The following is a 15049-nucleotide window of genomic DNA, read 5'->3' as shown; positions in this document are numbered from 1 at the left end:
ATGGAAGTTACGCTGAATATTCAATTGCATGGGCTGACTCCGCTTTCCATATACCAGCCCACATCACTTTCGAAGGTGAGAGTGGAGAAGTTAGATCACATCACCGACCCGGGGTCTAATAACATTGGATGACTGAAGCCGCAACGATTCCTCTGACTGCAATGACAGCTGCTCTAGGGCCCTACCAGAGACTCGCATTGCCACTGCCCTGGAGTACAACCACTGAACCACTACCATTGATCATTTATGGAGGTGCCACAGCCGTCGGATCATTTGCAATCAAGCTTGCAGCTCTCTCGAATATTCACCCTACCATTGCTATTGCAGGCAACGGTACTTCTTATGTGAATACTTTACTCGACAAATCTAAGGGTGACACGGCGATCGACTACCGTCAAGGGGAAGCTCACACGCTGGAGAAAATCAAGGAAGCTACCGGCGAAAATCCGATCATCTACGCCCTTGACACCGTGTCTGAATTGAATACGATTCGAATGATTGATCGAGCGCTTGCCCCCGGCAATGGCAAAATTGCGAATCTTCTACCAAGTTCGCCTAAGAACGAGTTGTCTTCGGAGTTAATGTTTACGATGGTAGGAACTATACACGCATCCAAGTCTACCAAATCTTGGCCAGCCCTCGGTGACAGAGAATTTGGAACACTGTTCTTCTCGTTCTTCGGGCGGGGCCTGTAAGAAGGCTGGTTCCATGGGCATCCCTACGAAGTGCGGACTGGAGGATTAAATGCCTTGGGGCAGGTTCTCAGAGATCTCGAGGCGGGCAAAAACTCGGCGAAGAAGTACTTGCTGAGAATTGCAGAAACCAAGGGCGTTATGTGATGGGCTTGGCTGGCTCATGACGAGATTCACGGTCACAAGTCTTTTTGTTTTTCTTTTTTTCAAGTAAAGATTCAGGGGTCAATCAGACTGCCTGTATTTTCCCATAGACCAAAGCTCATTACATATCATTCCAAGATCCCACGATCAACAAAAGAAAGTTGCCCGACACTAGCCACAAAATCAAGAGGCAGCCATCACAGCCTTTTGACTTCCGTACTTGCTCTCCCACTCATCGTTGACTTCACAATAGTCTTCGGGAGCGTATGGGTCATACCACTCAGCCAAAAACCCCTTCTTACGCCAGGGCGTAAGTCCCAAATCCTGCTGCAGCAAGTCAAGATATGGAACCGCATCGAAGACAAAGCTGGGGCATTTGTTGGAGCCCCAGTCGGTAGGGTAGCGCCAGTATCCGTACCGGTTCATGACAACAGTATCATACTTCAACTTCTGCATTGCGGCATCGTCGCCAACCGCTGCTGCAGGGTCTTTCGCCAGACGACCAGAGAAATAGGCGCTGATCCACAGACCCTGCATGTGTGCGGTGATCACATTGCTGAAGTTGCTGACCATGCCTACGAAGGCTGTATCACGACTTCGCAAGAAGCGTTCCGAGGCTGGGACGATAAAGTTGTGAAGCATGTATGGCGTGAGGGACTTATAAGGCGTGACCTCGTCTTCGCTGTCGATGCCCTTCATGTCAGTCATGGGGGTGTAGTCCTTGTTCCAGACCGGCTGGTTCTTCAGTCTTGGGAAACGCTCCAAGATTTCTTTGTCGGCCAACTCGATGAGATCTTTCTGGCCGGCCAGATCCTCACGTGGCGCATTGTCGATGGGTGTGTGAGGGATGCCGAGATCTTTCTCAATACCTTCAGGGAGGAACTTGATCGGCGGGACATGTTTCCAGCCAGTGTGAGCCAGCAGTGCGTCGGCGTCAAGCTCAGTCCCGTCCGAAAGATGGACCTTTCCAGGACTGAGATGATCAAGCTCACCGACATAAACCCTCACTGTACCATCCCTGATAAAGTCGAAGAAGTTCGTGTCGTAGTTGAGAATACTGAAACTGGTTGAAGTGAACATTGCTTCGGTCCATGGCTTGAGCTTAGCAGTATCTGGATGAGAGTCGTACTCCATTAGCGTCTTAGCGTCGTCGCCGAGGACTTTCCAGAAGCCGTCAACGATAGTTCGTCCAGCCGCAGTACCGTGGAAGAAATTTCGAATGCCAGTGTAACCATCAGCATCTCCCCATACACAAGGGCTGAACCATGTCAACATCCGCGTATCTGTAGAAGCACGTTAGACTTGAGGTGTCTGAGAGGTCGCCAAAACACTTACTAGCAAGCTTCTCAAGCCACTTCTTGAGCGGTGTAACGAATGGAGGAGCCATCCAACACGGACCATGACCCTTGGCTACAACCGCAGTCAGCGATGAGAACAAGATGGAATGCATAATGACGACTCACATCGGACAATCCAATTCACCTTGACGCCTGCTGTTGCATAAGCATATGCAGCATCCCAAGCGAACTTTGTTGAACCAAAGATCGTGACAGTCTTCGCCGTTGTGAGAGTGTCAGCGTTCTTTTGGAAGTTCTTGCCGTGGAAGATCTTGCCGCCGAACGACTCCTGGCCCTCAAAGTGAGGCAGCCATGGCTCAGATGTGAGCCCCGTCGCAATGATGAGGTGGCGAGCAAACACTTTTGACTCCTCTCCGCTCGCGTTTGACACAGTCAAAATCCATCCACCTTCGACCGTTTCCTGGTGCTCGGCGGTGAGCACCTTATGGCTGGAGCGAATCTTGTCGGCAATGCCAAACTTTTCCGCATAGGCTTTGATGTACTTGTTGACGGTTTCTCCAGGAATATGCTGACGAGGGTAGATGTTGAAAGTCTCACTGTCCATGGGAAAATCAGGATACTCGAACATCCCCCATAGGTTATTACTCTTCAGCCCAGGATACAGGCGACTCTCAGCCCATGTACCGCCAAGCGAGGGCTGGGAGTCAAAGACGACGAGCGAGGTTTCTGGCTGCGTGCAGTGAAACTGCTTCGCGGCGCCCAGGCCGTACCATCCTGTGGTGTTCTGTCAGCATCCCACGTCTTTGTGCGCGGTTTTCCGTGTCTCAGTGCCCTCAACATCTTCTAGAATGTCTCGGTAGCGTTGAGATTGACACGAGGGTCTGAGACCTACCGGCTCCCACAACGACGCAATCAAACTTCTCCATCTTTTCGGCAATGGATCAGCTTTCTCGAGAAAGACGAATTGCCGGATGACAGAAAGAGTAAGCAATCGGTCGGAGAAGTCATCCTGATGAATCTCTGCTTACTCTCTGTGCTTACTTTCTGTCAAGGGTGCGGAAGGATTTCGAGGTGCATCTGGCTAAATTAGAATGAGACGACCGCGGAAGCGGCATACCGGGCCCCATGGCATGCTGATCTCCTCCCTTTGGAAGGTGAGCTGCTCTGCAAGACCTGGACACTTCCCATTTCGGCGTGGCGACAGGGTCTGCAGCCCCTGATCTCGACAGATGTTCGTGCCTTGGCCGCAAACCACTTTAATAAACTTCCAAAATACCAACCCCGGGTCCACCACCAACAGACGACATCTTCATCCCAATCCTGCCCGAACGCGTTGTCAAATTTGCTTACCGTTGCATCGGGGCGTTACTTATTGACTAGTCAGCGCGGGAAATCTGTCGGGGCTATCCGGGCGTTTCCTCAAGGTTCCCCGCGGCCGCAATCGTGATTGGATGTTGTCCCACGGGGTTACCTGCATTGAGGATCCAATAAACACGAGTGGCCAATGATAACGTCTGTTCTCAGCAGTGTTACTATGAACAGGGTGTGAATATGTTGGCGCCAACAGACAGTCGTTCGCATGTCACCTTGAAGAGTCGAATGCTACCCTTCGATATGACGGCCGGCACTGAGCGAGTCATTCTGTAGGGCAATGGTTCGGGAGATGGCGACAAAATTGTGTCCAACGGGCACTTGTGTCCTGCGGATACATTTATCCAGAGGCAACTTTACCGAAAAGACAGCAGGTTGGAACTCTACACATTTATTTACTTCCCACAATACGGCCCCTGAGCCCGACGGGCTCGTACTTCTCTTCTCTGGGGTGAGCTGCGCTGACCGGGGTCATTTCCCCCCTTTGGGGCAATGATCCAACAGATGTTTCGTTTCTGGAAACCTTAAGAAAGACTTCCTTGGTGAGCACTCATCGGATTGAGCGAGAATTGAATGAGATGGCATGACATTTTGTGATCGCGATGCTTGGTAAGACTTGATTTGGATTAGAAGGTAATGGCATTGCGACCTCGGTGAAGTAGTACCAAATGGTTGCAATTCCCTAGCCGTCTTTCAGCCCGTATTCACTTACAACTCATCCGTCACCATGGCTTCGGATTCGCGCCCCTCTTGCCCGCCCGTCAACGACTCAGGCACAGACATCTCAAACGCCGTTCCAGGGTTAACTCCGCTAAATCAATGGCAGGGTGCCGGTGATGATGGACCTTGGAACCCCATGACAGTGGATCGACAGAACTCTTTGGGGCTGACATGCGTTGATCGAGAGCGCATTCGGACTCCGGTAGGAGCCTGGTTGCGCTCAGAATATTGTACAAATTGAACACCCCGGAAGCCAACATCCTCGCCTGGAGTTTCTCTTTGGTGGTTTTGCTTTCTTAGTCTTTCGTTTGGTTCGTACACAAGTCGTTCGTTAATCATCCCTTTTCAACATGTCCGACGCTACAGCAATGGATCCCGCGGCGGCGGCGGCTGCTGCTGCTGCTGCCGCGGCAGCCATGAAGTCCTTCACGATTGAGGCGTGGACGCTTCTGGCTGTTGGCGTTCTCTTCACCATCCTCAGAACCTATGCCAGAGTGAGGGCAGTCGGTTTCAAAGGCCTCCAAGCTGACGACTACCTGGTCTGGGTCGGAGTGGTCAGTTTCTCCATCTCTTAGACTTTCGCTTACCCGCTGACCCCGAGATGGCCAGATCTTTTATGTCATAGAGACGGTCCTTGCACATTCTGTTGGGGCCATCGCGAAGGGCATGGCTAACAATGGCATGACTGACGAGCAACGGGCCGCACTCTCGCCAGACAGCGAGGAGTATCGCCTCAGGTAGGATGCCCTGCCCCACACGAGTGTCGGCCTTGGCTAATGATCTTTGTGAAGGGTAATCGGCTCTATCATTCAAATCTGTGGATGGTCTAGTTATTCCGTTCTGTTGTGGTCGCTGAAGGCCTCGTTGTTGGTATTCTACATCAGGTTAACAGTACGTTTACTCGCGTCTTCCTGCATACAAAGCGATTGTCTAACATTGCATAGGCTGGTCTGGGAAAAGCCTTTAGAATGCGTATCTATGTCGGCTTTGGTTTCCTTATTGTTAGCTGGATCGTTGTCGTTGCAAACCTTTTCTTAGCGTGTCGACCGTTTCATAAGAACTGGCAGATCTACCCGGACCCCGGTAGTAAGTCAATGTCTTCCCGCGATGATATGTTGCCGTTTTGCTGACTTGCCATCTCTAGATGTCTGCCAGCCAGCAATTTCCAACCAGGTCGTCTGGGTCTACCTTTCATTCAACGTCTCGACGGACCTTTACCTGTTGTCAATTCCCCTTCCTATGCTTTGGCAGGCCAAGCTAAAGCCTCTGAAGAAATGGGGTCTGCTCTTTCTCTTCAGCGGTGGCCTCTTCGTCATTGTCTGCGCCACCCTTCGATGCGTCCTGATTGTGACTGTAAGTTGTTGCCCCCTTGTCTGCGTTGGCAAATGCTGAACTTGGTCCCCCTTTTAGGATCCCCAAAATGGAGCACAACTCGCCGGCTCGTGGGCTGTTCGAGAAACCTTCGTCGCTGTCATTACAGCCAACCTGCCCATGGTCTTCTCGATCGTCAAGCAGTGGCTGACCCCAGTCTTCGGCTCCCTCATTACCTCGATACGTTCGTCGCAAAGACAGACAGAGAACACCCCAAGAGACGTGCGCACCTTTGGCGCCGGCAGTAATCAGAGCTGGCGCGGGCGTGGTCCTCCTTCAGCATATCCGATCACCAACATCACCTTCAACGAAAGCGAGGAGCGCATGGTCAATGAGATCAAAATGCAAGACGTCAAGGCTTGGGGTGACCCGTACGCCGACGGAAGACCGCCTACCAGGTCCCACAGCATGAGCAGAAGTGCGAGCACTGCCAGCAGGCATAGAAACGGCAATATCAGGAAGGACATCGAGGTCGCCATCACCACCGAGGTCCGCGAGCTGAAGCCTGATGCGAACGGCAACATCAAGAGCGTGTCGCCTCGAAGCTTTTCGTTTGCCAGAGGCCCAAAGAGGAACTCGAAGAGAGCATCGGCGCACAGCGCGGTGTTTGATGCTAATAACAGGATTTAATGGCCTAATTTTGTATGAGTAAATATGTAGAGTACCAAATAACAAATCGTGCGCAAGCAAGCTCGCTCCATTTCCCACATGAATGTTGTATTCTTGAACTTGATGAGTCACCTGGAATCGGAAGCTATCACAACATTGGGCTCCGTCATACTCAAAGGATAAGGTATTGTCGCGTGAATTAGTTCACACTACGTCTCCAAGAGGGGCAACGGAGCTTCGTTCGGGAAATTTTGCTTGTTTTTTGGGTCTAAGTAGATCCATGAGTGGGCATTGACGGTTGCCTAGGTTGCTCGGCCGAATTGAATGTTATGAATCGCGGGTTTTCCGGCGACTTGTAGATGTTACAAAAGCTTGGTTGTGTGCTTGATGCGAAAACGAGGAACTCATTGGTTGATTATGGCTACCTAGAACAGGCAGCCAAATTTCAGAGACCTGCAAACACAAACACGTGTGTCAACTGAGATTCCAGGCGTCCAGAAGATAGATAGATGTCTGACAGACGGCCTGCCTTGTGTGAACCGTCAGTTACCACTTTAGCGGCGTGTCCCAGTAAGCTGGGCGCCGAATGCATGGTTATCGACATCCCTGTCGGCGGTGTTCAGGCACCTATCGACTGCGCTTCTTGCATGAAGTGGGCAACACGTTTGGTGAATAACTACCTACCCTTTGCGGCCTCAACGAAGATTCTGTTTCACCGCGACTTCAATGTGTCTGTCTAGTTGCCTGGTGGACTAGTTAGGCATCCATTTGACGACAATCGTGTGTGATTTCTGTTCATGTTATGGATGTCAGTATGCACAACGCATGGAGGATCTCCGTGTTAAACTGGACTCGCTGTATTTTGGATGTGGAGGTACCCCCGCCCAGCGCCGTATCTTGCCTCACGGCATCTCGCTGACGAGGAGAATTTCCTTCAAATACAAGACCGCGTCGCTTTGCAAACGAAGCAGAGAACGGAATCAGGCACAGGATTTTACATGTTGCAATTGTTTGTCTGATTTCCCTTCCCGAATCATGGACGAGTACCACACCAAGCACACCCCCTGGTTCCAGGCCTCCGTTGAGGCCTTCGCGGCCAAAGCGGCCAAGGAAGACCTGGCCCGCCCCGATGATCCGAATACCACATCGAACCCGGACATGATTGTTGCCGCCCGGCTCCGGCCCATGCTCGAGGACGAGGTCTCTGCCGGTCTCATTCGTGGTGTCTTTACGCGCGACAACACAGACGGAGCTGTCGATATCCACCAGGTCCGAAAGCACATCAAGCCTCTTGGCCCTCCCACCCTGATCGTGAGAAGCAATCAACTTTCCTACAGTTTGAACAGTAATACTAATGGAAACAGACAACTTCGGTTGCTTTGGACCGCGCATATGGGCCGGAGGATACGTCCGAGAAGATCTACCAAGATTTGGTGGAACCCCTCGTCCCATGGGCCTGGAGCGGCGGTGTTAGTACCATGTTCGCCTACGGCCAGACAGGTTCAGGCAAGACCTTCACCGTCAGCGCCATTGAGAAGCTGGTCGCTCATTCTCTGATGCGAGGAAACCTCGATGGCGAACGCAAGGTGTACGCCTGCATCATCGAGCTGGCAGGCAATCGCGCCTTTGGTAAGGGCCTCTCCAATACGCAACAGCAGTTCGATTACCACTAAACATAACATCCCCAGATCTACTCAACTCGCGCAAGCCTATTTCCGTCCTGGAGGATTCTTTCGGTGTTACCCAGCTGGCGGGTGCGCAGGAGTCTGAGGTGACCGAAGCGAGCACCCTGCTCGATCTGATCGAGAAAGCGGCAACTTACCGACGAACGGCAGCGACCGAGAAGAACGATGCATCGTCTCGATCTCACGCAATCTGTCGCATGCGCATCGAGAATCCCGCCATGCCCGCTGCCGAAGACGGGCTGCTGTACCTCATCGACCTGGCTGGTTCAGAAGCTGCTAGAGACAGGGCTAACCACACAGCCGACCGGATGAAGGAAGCTCGCGAGATCAACACCAGTCTGTCCGTCCTAAAGGATTGCATTCGGGGCAGAGCGACGGTAGATGCAGCATCCTTGACGGGGAAGCCCAAGAAGCCAACACACATTCCCTTCCGCCAGAGCTCCCTCACCAAGATCCTCAAGCATGTCTTTGATCCCACCAGCCGTCGTAGCTGCAAGACCGTGGTCATGGCATGCGTCAACCCCTGTCTCCCGGACTGTCCCGCCGGCAAGAACACGCTCAAGTACGCCGAGATGCTGAGGGTCCTCCTGCCCAAAGCTAAGCCTTGGCCGTATGACTCGGATGTGCCCTTTACATGGAACAACAATCAGCTGAAGAAATGGATCGGTGAAAATGTGAGCAGTCCCTCTCTGTCCTTGGTCGCAGCGTTCTAATATCCAGCAGTCTGGGGCCCCTGCCATTTCGAGTGATCTCCTTGCGCCGTCTGAGACGGGCGCTCAACTCCTCCGTCTTCCCACCCCAGAATTTCTCACTCGCTGCCTCAAGACTCTGGAAGTCACGCCGGATCAAGCCCGCGCTTTCCAAGCAAAGTTTTGGCGTCTTCACATAGACTCTCAAAAGTCGTCCGCTAAAAAGGTTGACACAGCTGGTGAAGAGGCGCCGCTGACCAAGGCTGAAGAAACCATCTCGAGGAACCAGAAGCTTGCTTCCAGTGCTGACCTCGACCCGAGTGCCGCAAAGTTGCCTTTTAAAGAGCGCATCCGTCCTGGTATGGTCGTTCGCTGGAATCCACCTGCTGGTTTCTCGGGTACCCTGCCTGGGTTGAACATGGTCGTCATCCTGTGCCCCCAGTTGGCCGCGGGGTCCAACGCCCGAGATCTTGACGGCAATCAGGTTAATGGAGAGATAGCCGATGTACAGGAGTCCAACGGCACGAAATATTTGTGTGCAATGGTTCTTCCTGGGTTCATGGCCGATTCCTACGAGATCAGCATGTGGCGTCAGGTGGTTGTAGACGTCGACCAAATGGAGGCCGAGGTGCTGCTGGAGTACGACTCGGCGACGAGATATTGTCATGTAACACTCTAAGTGATATATACAGACAAATTCCAATCTTACAGAAGTCAGAAACAGAAGTTGTAGCGATAAAAGTTGCCTTTTTGCCTATGGAGACCACTTCTTATCTCAAAGCAGTATCAGCGCTGCAACTCGGCATAGCAATTTTGATGTTGCGAAAATGAAATAAATATCGAAAATCTCGTTTGAATTTGGTGAGCAGATTCGAAACGAAGACCAAAACTTCCGCTGGCGTCGCCCAAGACATTCTCGTATGTAATACGAGAATGTTACGCGGAAGGCGCGGAGGCAGCGCCGCAGCGATTCCCTTGACTTCGGTACGCTTTTGCCGTTTTCTCTCGTATATATTCCGACATGTCCTCTTAAACTCATTGCATTGCAGTGGTCGATCATTTGTTCAATCAAGATATTGAGCATCACCAGCGACGATTGAGCTTTCTCTGGACCCGTCACCGGCGCGCTTCCCAACCCCATCGTATTGTCGTATTCGCGGCCTTTTAATCTCTTCTTCAAACATCAACAACCATGGACCAGATATCTGACTGCGAATACAGAAGTATATTGACCAAAGACTCTATCAACCCGATCTACGGCTGTCCCGTCGTCGACCGTGAGTCTCACCACACCTCACCAGCAGCTCATATTCGAATCGCTGGGCATCTCGAGAATACGCGTATCCGGTTCAATTTCTACTTTCCACCAAAAGAGTTTTGGGATGGGAGATTCTTTCAGCTTGTATTCCCTACCCAGTCAGAACACGCCACCCCCGAGACCATTGGCTTCGCATTAGCCAGCCGTGCCTATGCCGTCCAAGTTACTGGCGCACGTGGCTTCGAGGCAGAGGCTGCTGCTGCTGAGCTTTCGAGGGTAATCGCCAGAAGGTACTATGATGAACCTTTGCGTCGCATCTATGGCTACATCTACGGTGGAAGTGGCGGCTCTTTTCAAGTCATTGGTGCCATGGAGCGATCCAGGGGAATCTGGGACGGGGCTGTTCCTTTCGTCCAGGCGGTGCCGATTTCTGCCCCCAACAACCCCTCAATCAGAGCGATGGCTGGATTAGTTCTCCGGGAGAAGGCTGGCGACATTCAGAAAGCATTGAGACCCGGTGGCAGCGGCGATGTTCTTGCTGCACTTGACTCCGTCGAGAAAGATGTCCTTATCGAGGTGACAAGACTCGGGATCCCACTCAACACCTTCGAGGACTTTGCGGCAGCAACAGACGCATCAACATTAGCTCTGTTAACGAATCCAATCGTTAATATGTTAGATCCAACCTATGCAAACGATTTCTGGTCGAAAAAGGGGTATCTTGGCACCGAGCCGAGTCCCCTCGGGGATGTCTTCAGAAGGGCGCGGGTCAGCTTTGAAGCCACCGTCCGACATGTCACAGTTGACCTGGCAGGGGTTCCCATCAAAATTCATTTGCAAACTGTGCCCCCCTCATCTGCTACTCTTGGCGAGTACTGGTACGACTTCACAGTCTATTCCTCGAGCAACGCCGTCCTTGGTATCTTGACGGGGACCTTCAACGTCATCACCAAGATGGCTACATTCGACCTCAAACTTGTGGGTCAAAACGACACTTCTCTTCTCAAATGTCTCTCCAGAGGAACGATACTCAATATCGATAACAGCCGATCGCTGGCAATGCGGGCCTACTATCGGTATCAAGTCCCTGAGCGGCCTGGTTTCTACGGATTTGACCATCTGCGTGGACCCAAGGGATCTTCGATATACCCCAGACGGACAGTGGATGTCTCTGCACGTCTCGCGGAAGGTGCCTCGGACTCAACTCACGACGGTGATATCAAAGGCAAAATCATTGTTGTCCAAAACCTCGCCGACAGCGATGCTTTTCCTTGGCACGCCGACTGGTACAGGGGGCAAGTCAAGCAAGTTCTGGGCGATCAGTTCGATAACAACTACCGACTTTGGTTCAACGAGAATTCCGAGCATGACTATGAAGGACCCAAAGACAGTCGAAGGTCACTGGTAGTGCCGTATCGCGGAACGGTTCAACAAGCACTGCGAGACTTGAGTGCCTGGGTCGAGAAGGGGGTTCAGCCGCCGAATTCTACGTCTTACAACGTGGGCGAAGACAACTCGATTCAGATACCATCAGCCGCATATGAGCGAGGGGGCATTCAGCCCACGGTAAGCTTGACTGTTGAGGGCAAACAAAAGTTCGAAGCAAGGGTTGGACAGGCCGTCAACTTCCAAGCCAGCGTCGAAGTCCCTCCTGGGGCCGGAAAGGTGGTCTTCGTAGAGTGGGACTTTTTCGGAAAAGGGCGATTCACATATGGTCACCTCGGCGTTCCAAGCTCGAAGGTTCACGTCAATACCGCATTTGCCTACAATACCCCGGGTACCTTCATTGTTGGTCTGCGGGTAACATCACAACGTGAAGGTGATCTCAGAACACCATACACAAAGATCATGAACCTGGCCCGTGTCTCGGTGGATGTAGTGCGGCCTCCAGATATCGCAAACGCATTTCGATTATAGATTAAGAACCATTGAATACTCAATATATATGTTAGACACTATTCCTTGTATCTGTGTCTGGAAACCGAAAAAGAAGTCATCTACTCGTTCAAGTGCTGCAAAACCTCCCTTGTGACACGATAAGAGCTCTCGAAAGCACCAGAGATAAACCCTCGCCACCCGTCAGCAAAGTCGGAACCACAGAAATAGACCCTTCCATGCGGCCTGTGAGCCTCTTCATAATACTTTCTGAGAAATCCGGCCTTCCTCACAGGCATGATTCCCCCTGCAAGAGGATCCTCTGACCACAGGTGAGCTCTGGCAGACGTAAGTGTCAGCCCCTGAGGATGCAACGTCTCAATCAGACGCAACTTCTCCTCGTCAGAGTCCAGCTTGTGTCCAGGATGGGTGAGGAATGTGAGCAGCGGCTCACCGTTCCTCGTGCCGTCGGCGAAAGCACTGGCAAAAGGCAGACTTCCGCCGTCGCATACGATGTTGTAACCGCCGGGAAGATTTGTCGAAGTTGTGGCAAGAAGCTTGCCCATCTTGGTTGGCACGACACCTTCCTTGAACGCAGCTTGGCGCAAGAAAGACAGTGGCGGGTTGAACTCGGTTCTCGAGAGGACGGTCATCGGGATGGTTGTGATGACGGCTTTAGAGTTGAACTCCTTCCCAGACTCTAGCGTCACACTCACGCCGTACGGCTCATCCGTTTGAGAGATGGACTTGACCAGCGAGTAGAAGATCCGATGACCTTTGAAATCATTCAGGATAGCCAGGGCTAGTGAAGTTGTGCCCTTGCTGAGCTTGTACCTCATGATTGCATCTTCGGTCGTCTTCGGATCGAAGCTGCAAAGAGCATACGTATAGAGCACCGCCGAAAATGCCGCGTCGTTCGAAGGTATCCCGAAGAAAGAAGACGCGTGGGCCTCGATCATAATCCGTTCCTCTTGTGATAAGTCCGTCATCTGGGCAACTCTGTCCTTGATGCTAAGCTCGTCGATTTGCGAATACAGCGTGTTGTTCTGCATGCTGCTCCGGGTATCGAATGGGAAAGGGATGACAGTGCGGCCGCCTTTCCCATCGACATCTAACAGTCGTGCCATGAGCATCTCAATCTTGGCGAGAGTCTTGTCCGCCTCTTGTAAGTTTCGTGAGATAACTGGGTCAGTGGCGTTTGCTTTTGAGTAGATGGTACACCCTTCCGGGACAGCATTGGTTTCAATAAAGTCATCGAGACCGTATCGCTGAACTTCTGCAAAGACGTGTGGTTGTTGCCAGTGGATCCAAGTCCCGCCCATCTCGTACGACTCTCCCTTTTCGCTGTATGCGGTCCACGTGCGACCACCAATGCGATCGCGAGCCTCGACGAGCAAGACACTCTTACCAGCAAATGCAAGATCCCGGGCTGCTGATAAGCCTGCGAAACCAGCTCCAATAACGATTACATCGTATTTGTCGGATAGTTCGCCGTGTGGGGTGGATGAGACGACAGCTGGAGTCCGAAGACCTATTCTTTGTTAGTGGGAGCACAACAAAAGTCCAGGATACACACCATATGAGAACCCAGATTGGGGGGTCCAGACGAACCCATCGCGAGAGCGAGACATTTCGGCAGTTTTGTCGATCATTTTGGCGAGAAGCTGATCAAGATGGCTACTTGGTCTGATAACCAGTGATATGACCAAGGATGGTGAGCGGACTTATGATGTGTAAATTATGATTCCAGACTACCGGCTGGCCGTTGGGTTTAAATACACCAGCAGTGTCCTCAAGAACACGAAGAAGTTCTCCGTCTGCGCGTGCCGTCCGAAATGTCCAAGCACTTGAACTTCACATCGTCACGACCTCGGTAGCGTCTGCCCGTGACGTCCCCGTTGCATAGTTGTCGGCTCCCACGCGGGATGCGCCCCTTTTGGAGACAATCTTGCGGCTCACCACGATAATCTTTTAAGCATGTTGGGTAAGATGTCCCCCATCCCATGTCAAAAGAGCTTAACTCAACGTCTGTGGCTGTAGCGGAGGCGAGGTGTCAAGGCGTTGCATCTAGCGGTACGACCGGCCTCCGAAAGACCGCATTGGCATCGGATGACGGAGATTCTTGTGGCAGATATGTCCGCCTTAATCGGTCATTATTTCTACGCACTAAGCGACTGTCCGCTATATCTCACTATTTACAGGCTATTTTCATGATTCGTCTCAAGCCTTCAAAGTATATGTTGGCGAACGTCACGTAGACAACGGCTGCGGCATGCCTGGCGTAGCATTGTACGAGATGCGGCCAGCTGGAAGAAAGAACAACGCAACCAGAGCCCCTTTTCTGACCTCGGGGTAGTGATGCGTTCCGGGACCTGGCGACGTCCAGCCTGCGCCCTGCCAACCTTGCATGCCCTTCAGCTCGGCGGTGGCGTCGAGCTGAATAACGCAGTTGATCTCCCCGTAAGGATGAGCATGGTACTGCCCAGTGTAATCTTCCTTGCTCTCCATGTAGACAGTTGTGATACTAAAGTATCGCGTTTCTTCTGAGGGAAGAGCTATCTTGCCACGCCGGTACTTTGGCCCGTCGATCTCTGTCTGGGCCACCCAACCCTCCACTAGGCCCTGCTTTATATAGGTGCAGAAATCTTCATAAAACTTATTCCCGGGGCCATATTCTCTGTTCAGTCTCTCTTCTAGATCTTTCCCAGGTGTCCTATCATAAAGTTTCAGTTCTTGACGTCTAAGCGGCGGATGTCGTGGTGACTTACAAGTCCTGCACTTCACTTAGGAATTCTCGGCATCGAGAGACGAATTTCTCGGCCGTAGGCCATGCAGAAAGGTCGAGGACGGTGGCACTGTCTGTCTTGTTCATTGCAGCGTATTGGGAAGAGGTTCAACAAGAGGGGCTCGGCATTGGGCACTGGATGCTGCCGGTATTTAAGGTCGGGATGGAGATGCGGGGAAAAGATCAACCCGTCAGATCTAAGAACAGCCACTGACTTTGGTCGCATGACAAAGTAGCTGATGATTCTCATTTTTTTCAGTTATCTGCCGATCGAAAGAAGCTTCATAAAGAAAAAGAATGATGTTTACGAAAGTATTCAACGAGGGACTCAGTGAAGAGATGGCTAACACGCCCCCCTGTCGGCCAGTATCAGGACTCCTTCCCACTATTGCAAGGCATTTTGGTTTCGTCGAGTACCAGAGTGGACTTTCTTCTGCAGTCTCGCCTGTCCAATTTCCAGGCAAGATCAGCGTGACGTGCATCTAAGGTAAGGTATGGTTAGTAAAAAGCTCTGGAAAGAAGCCGAGTGGATGTTCGTGGCTCCGTCCCTCG

At 51.9% G+C, this 15049-nt stretch overlaps 6 protein-coding genes across 6 annotated transcripts; 3 read left to right on the top strand and 3 right to left on the bottom strand.

Moving 5' to 3' along the window:
* Positions 1-1019: 1019 nt before the first annotated feature.
* Positions 1020-3060, bottom strand: DEP4-2 (FAD-dependent monooxygenase DEP4; the record flags this gene model as incomplete). Its single annotated transcript, XM_036635724.1, has 4 exons — positions 1020-2119; positions 2172-2246; positions 2300-2908; positions 3027-3060. The coding sequence occupies 4 exons, from the start codon at positions 3058-3060 to the stop codon at positions 1020-1022; spliced, it is 1818 nt and encodes a 605-aa protein (XP_036500372.1).
* Positions 3061-4575: 1515 nt separating this feature from the next.
* CGCS363_v003874 (uncharacterized protein) lies at positions 4576-6226 on the top strand (the record flags this gene model as incomplete). The annotated part of the gene is made up of 6 exons (XM_036635723.1): positions 4576-4779; positions 4835-4962; positions 5017-5116; positions 5170-5311; positions 5370-5578; positions 5636-6226. The coding sequence occupies 6 exons, from the start codon at positions 4576-4578 to the stop codon at positions 6224-6226; spliced, it is 1374 nt and encodes a 457-aa protein (XP_036500371.1).
* A 1014-nt stretch (positions 6227-7240) lies between these two features.
* On the top strand, positions 7241-9312 carry DSK1 (Diatom spindle kinesin-1; the record flags this gene model as incomplete). Its single annotated transcript, XM_036635722.1, has 5 exons — positions 7241-7516; positions 7570-7834; positions 7894-8564; positions 8614-9246; positions 9307-9312. The coding sequence occupies 5 exons, from the start codon at positions 7241-7243 to the stop codon at positions 9310-9312; spliced, it is 1851 nt and encodes a 616-aa protein (XP_036500368.1).
* A 459-nt stretch (positions 9313-9771) lies between these two features.
* CGCS363_v003872 (uncharacterized protein) lies at positions 9772-11754 on the top strand (the record flags this gene model as incomplete). The annotated part of the gene is made up of 1 exon (XM_036635721.1): positions 9772-11754. One exon carries the CDS (start codon positions 9772-9774, stop codon positions 11752-11754), a length of 1983 nt encoding a protein of 660 aa, XP_036500367.1.
* Positions 11755-11834: 80 nt separating this feature from the next.
* maoN-1 (Monoamine oxidase N) lies at positions 11835-13364 on the bottom strand (the record flags this gene model as incomplete). Its single annotated transcript, XM_036635720.1, has 2 exons — positions 11835-13243; positions 13289-13364. The coding sequence occupies 2 exons, from the start codon at positions 13362-13364 to the stop codon at positions 11835-11837; spliced, it is 1485 nt and encodes a 494-aa protein (XP_036500370.1).
* A 598-nt stretch (positions 13365-13962) lies between these two features.
* On the bottom strand, positions 13963-14584 carry CGCS363_v003870 (uncharacterized protein; the record flags this gene model as incomplete). Its single annotated transcript, XM_036635719.1, has 2 exons — positions 13963-14425; positions 14481-14584. The coding sequence occupies 2 exons, from the start codon at positions 14582-14584 to the stop codon at positions 13963-13965; spliced, it is 567 nt and encodes a 188-aa protein (XP_036500369.1).
* Between the last annotated feature and the right edge of the window lie 465 nt (positions 14585-15049).

Source organism: Colletotrichum siamense, assembly GCF_013390195.1.
Source record: "Colletotrichum siamense strain Cg363 chromosome Unknown KSG_Cg363_contig02, whole genome shotgun sequence".
Taxonomy (NCBI): Eukaryota; Fungi; Ascomycota; class Sordariomycetes; order Glomerellales; family Glomerellaceae; genus Colletotrichum; species Colletotrichum siamense.
The sequence above is the reverse complement of the archived record's forward strand: the minus strand, read 5'-3'. Positions and strand labels throughout refer to the sequence as shown.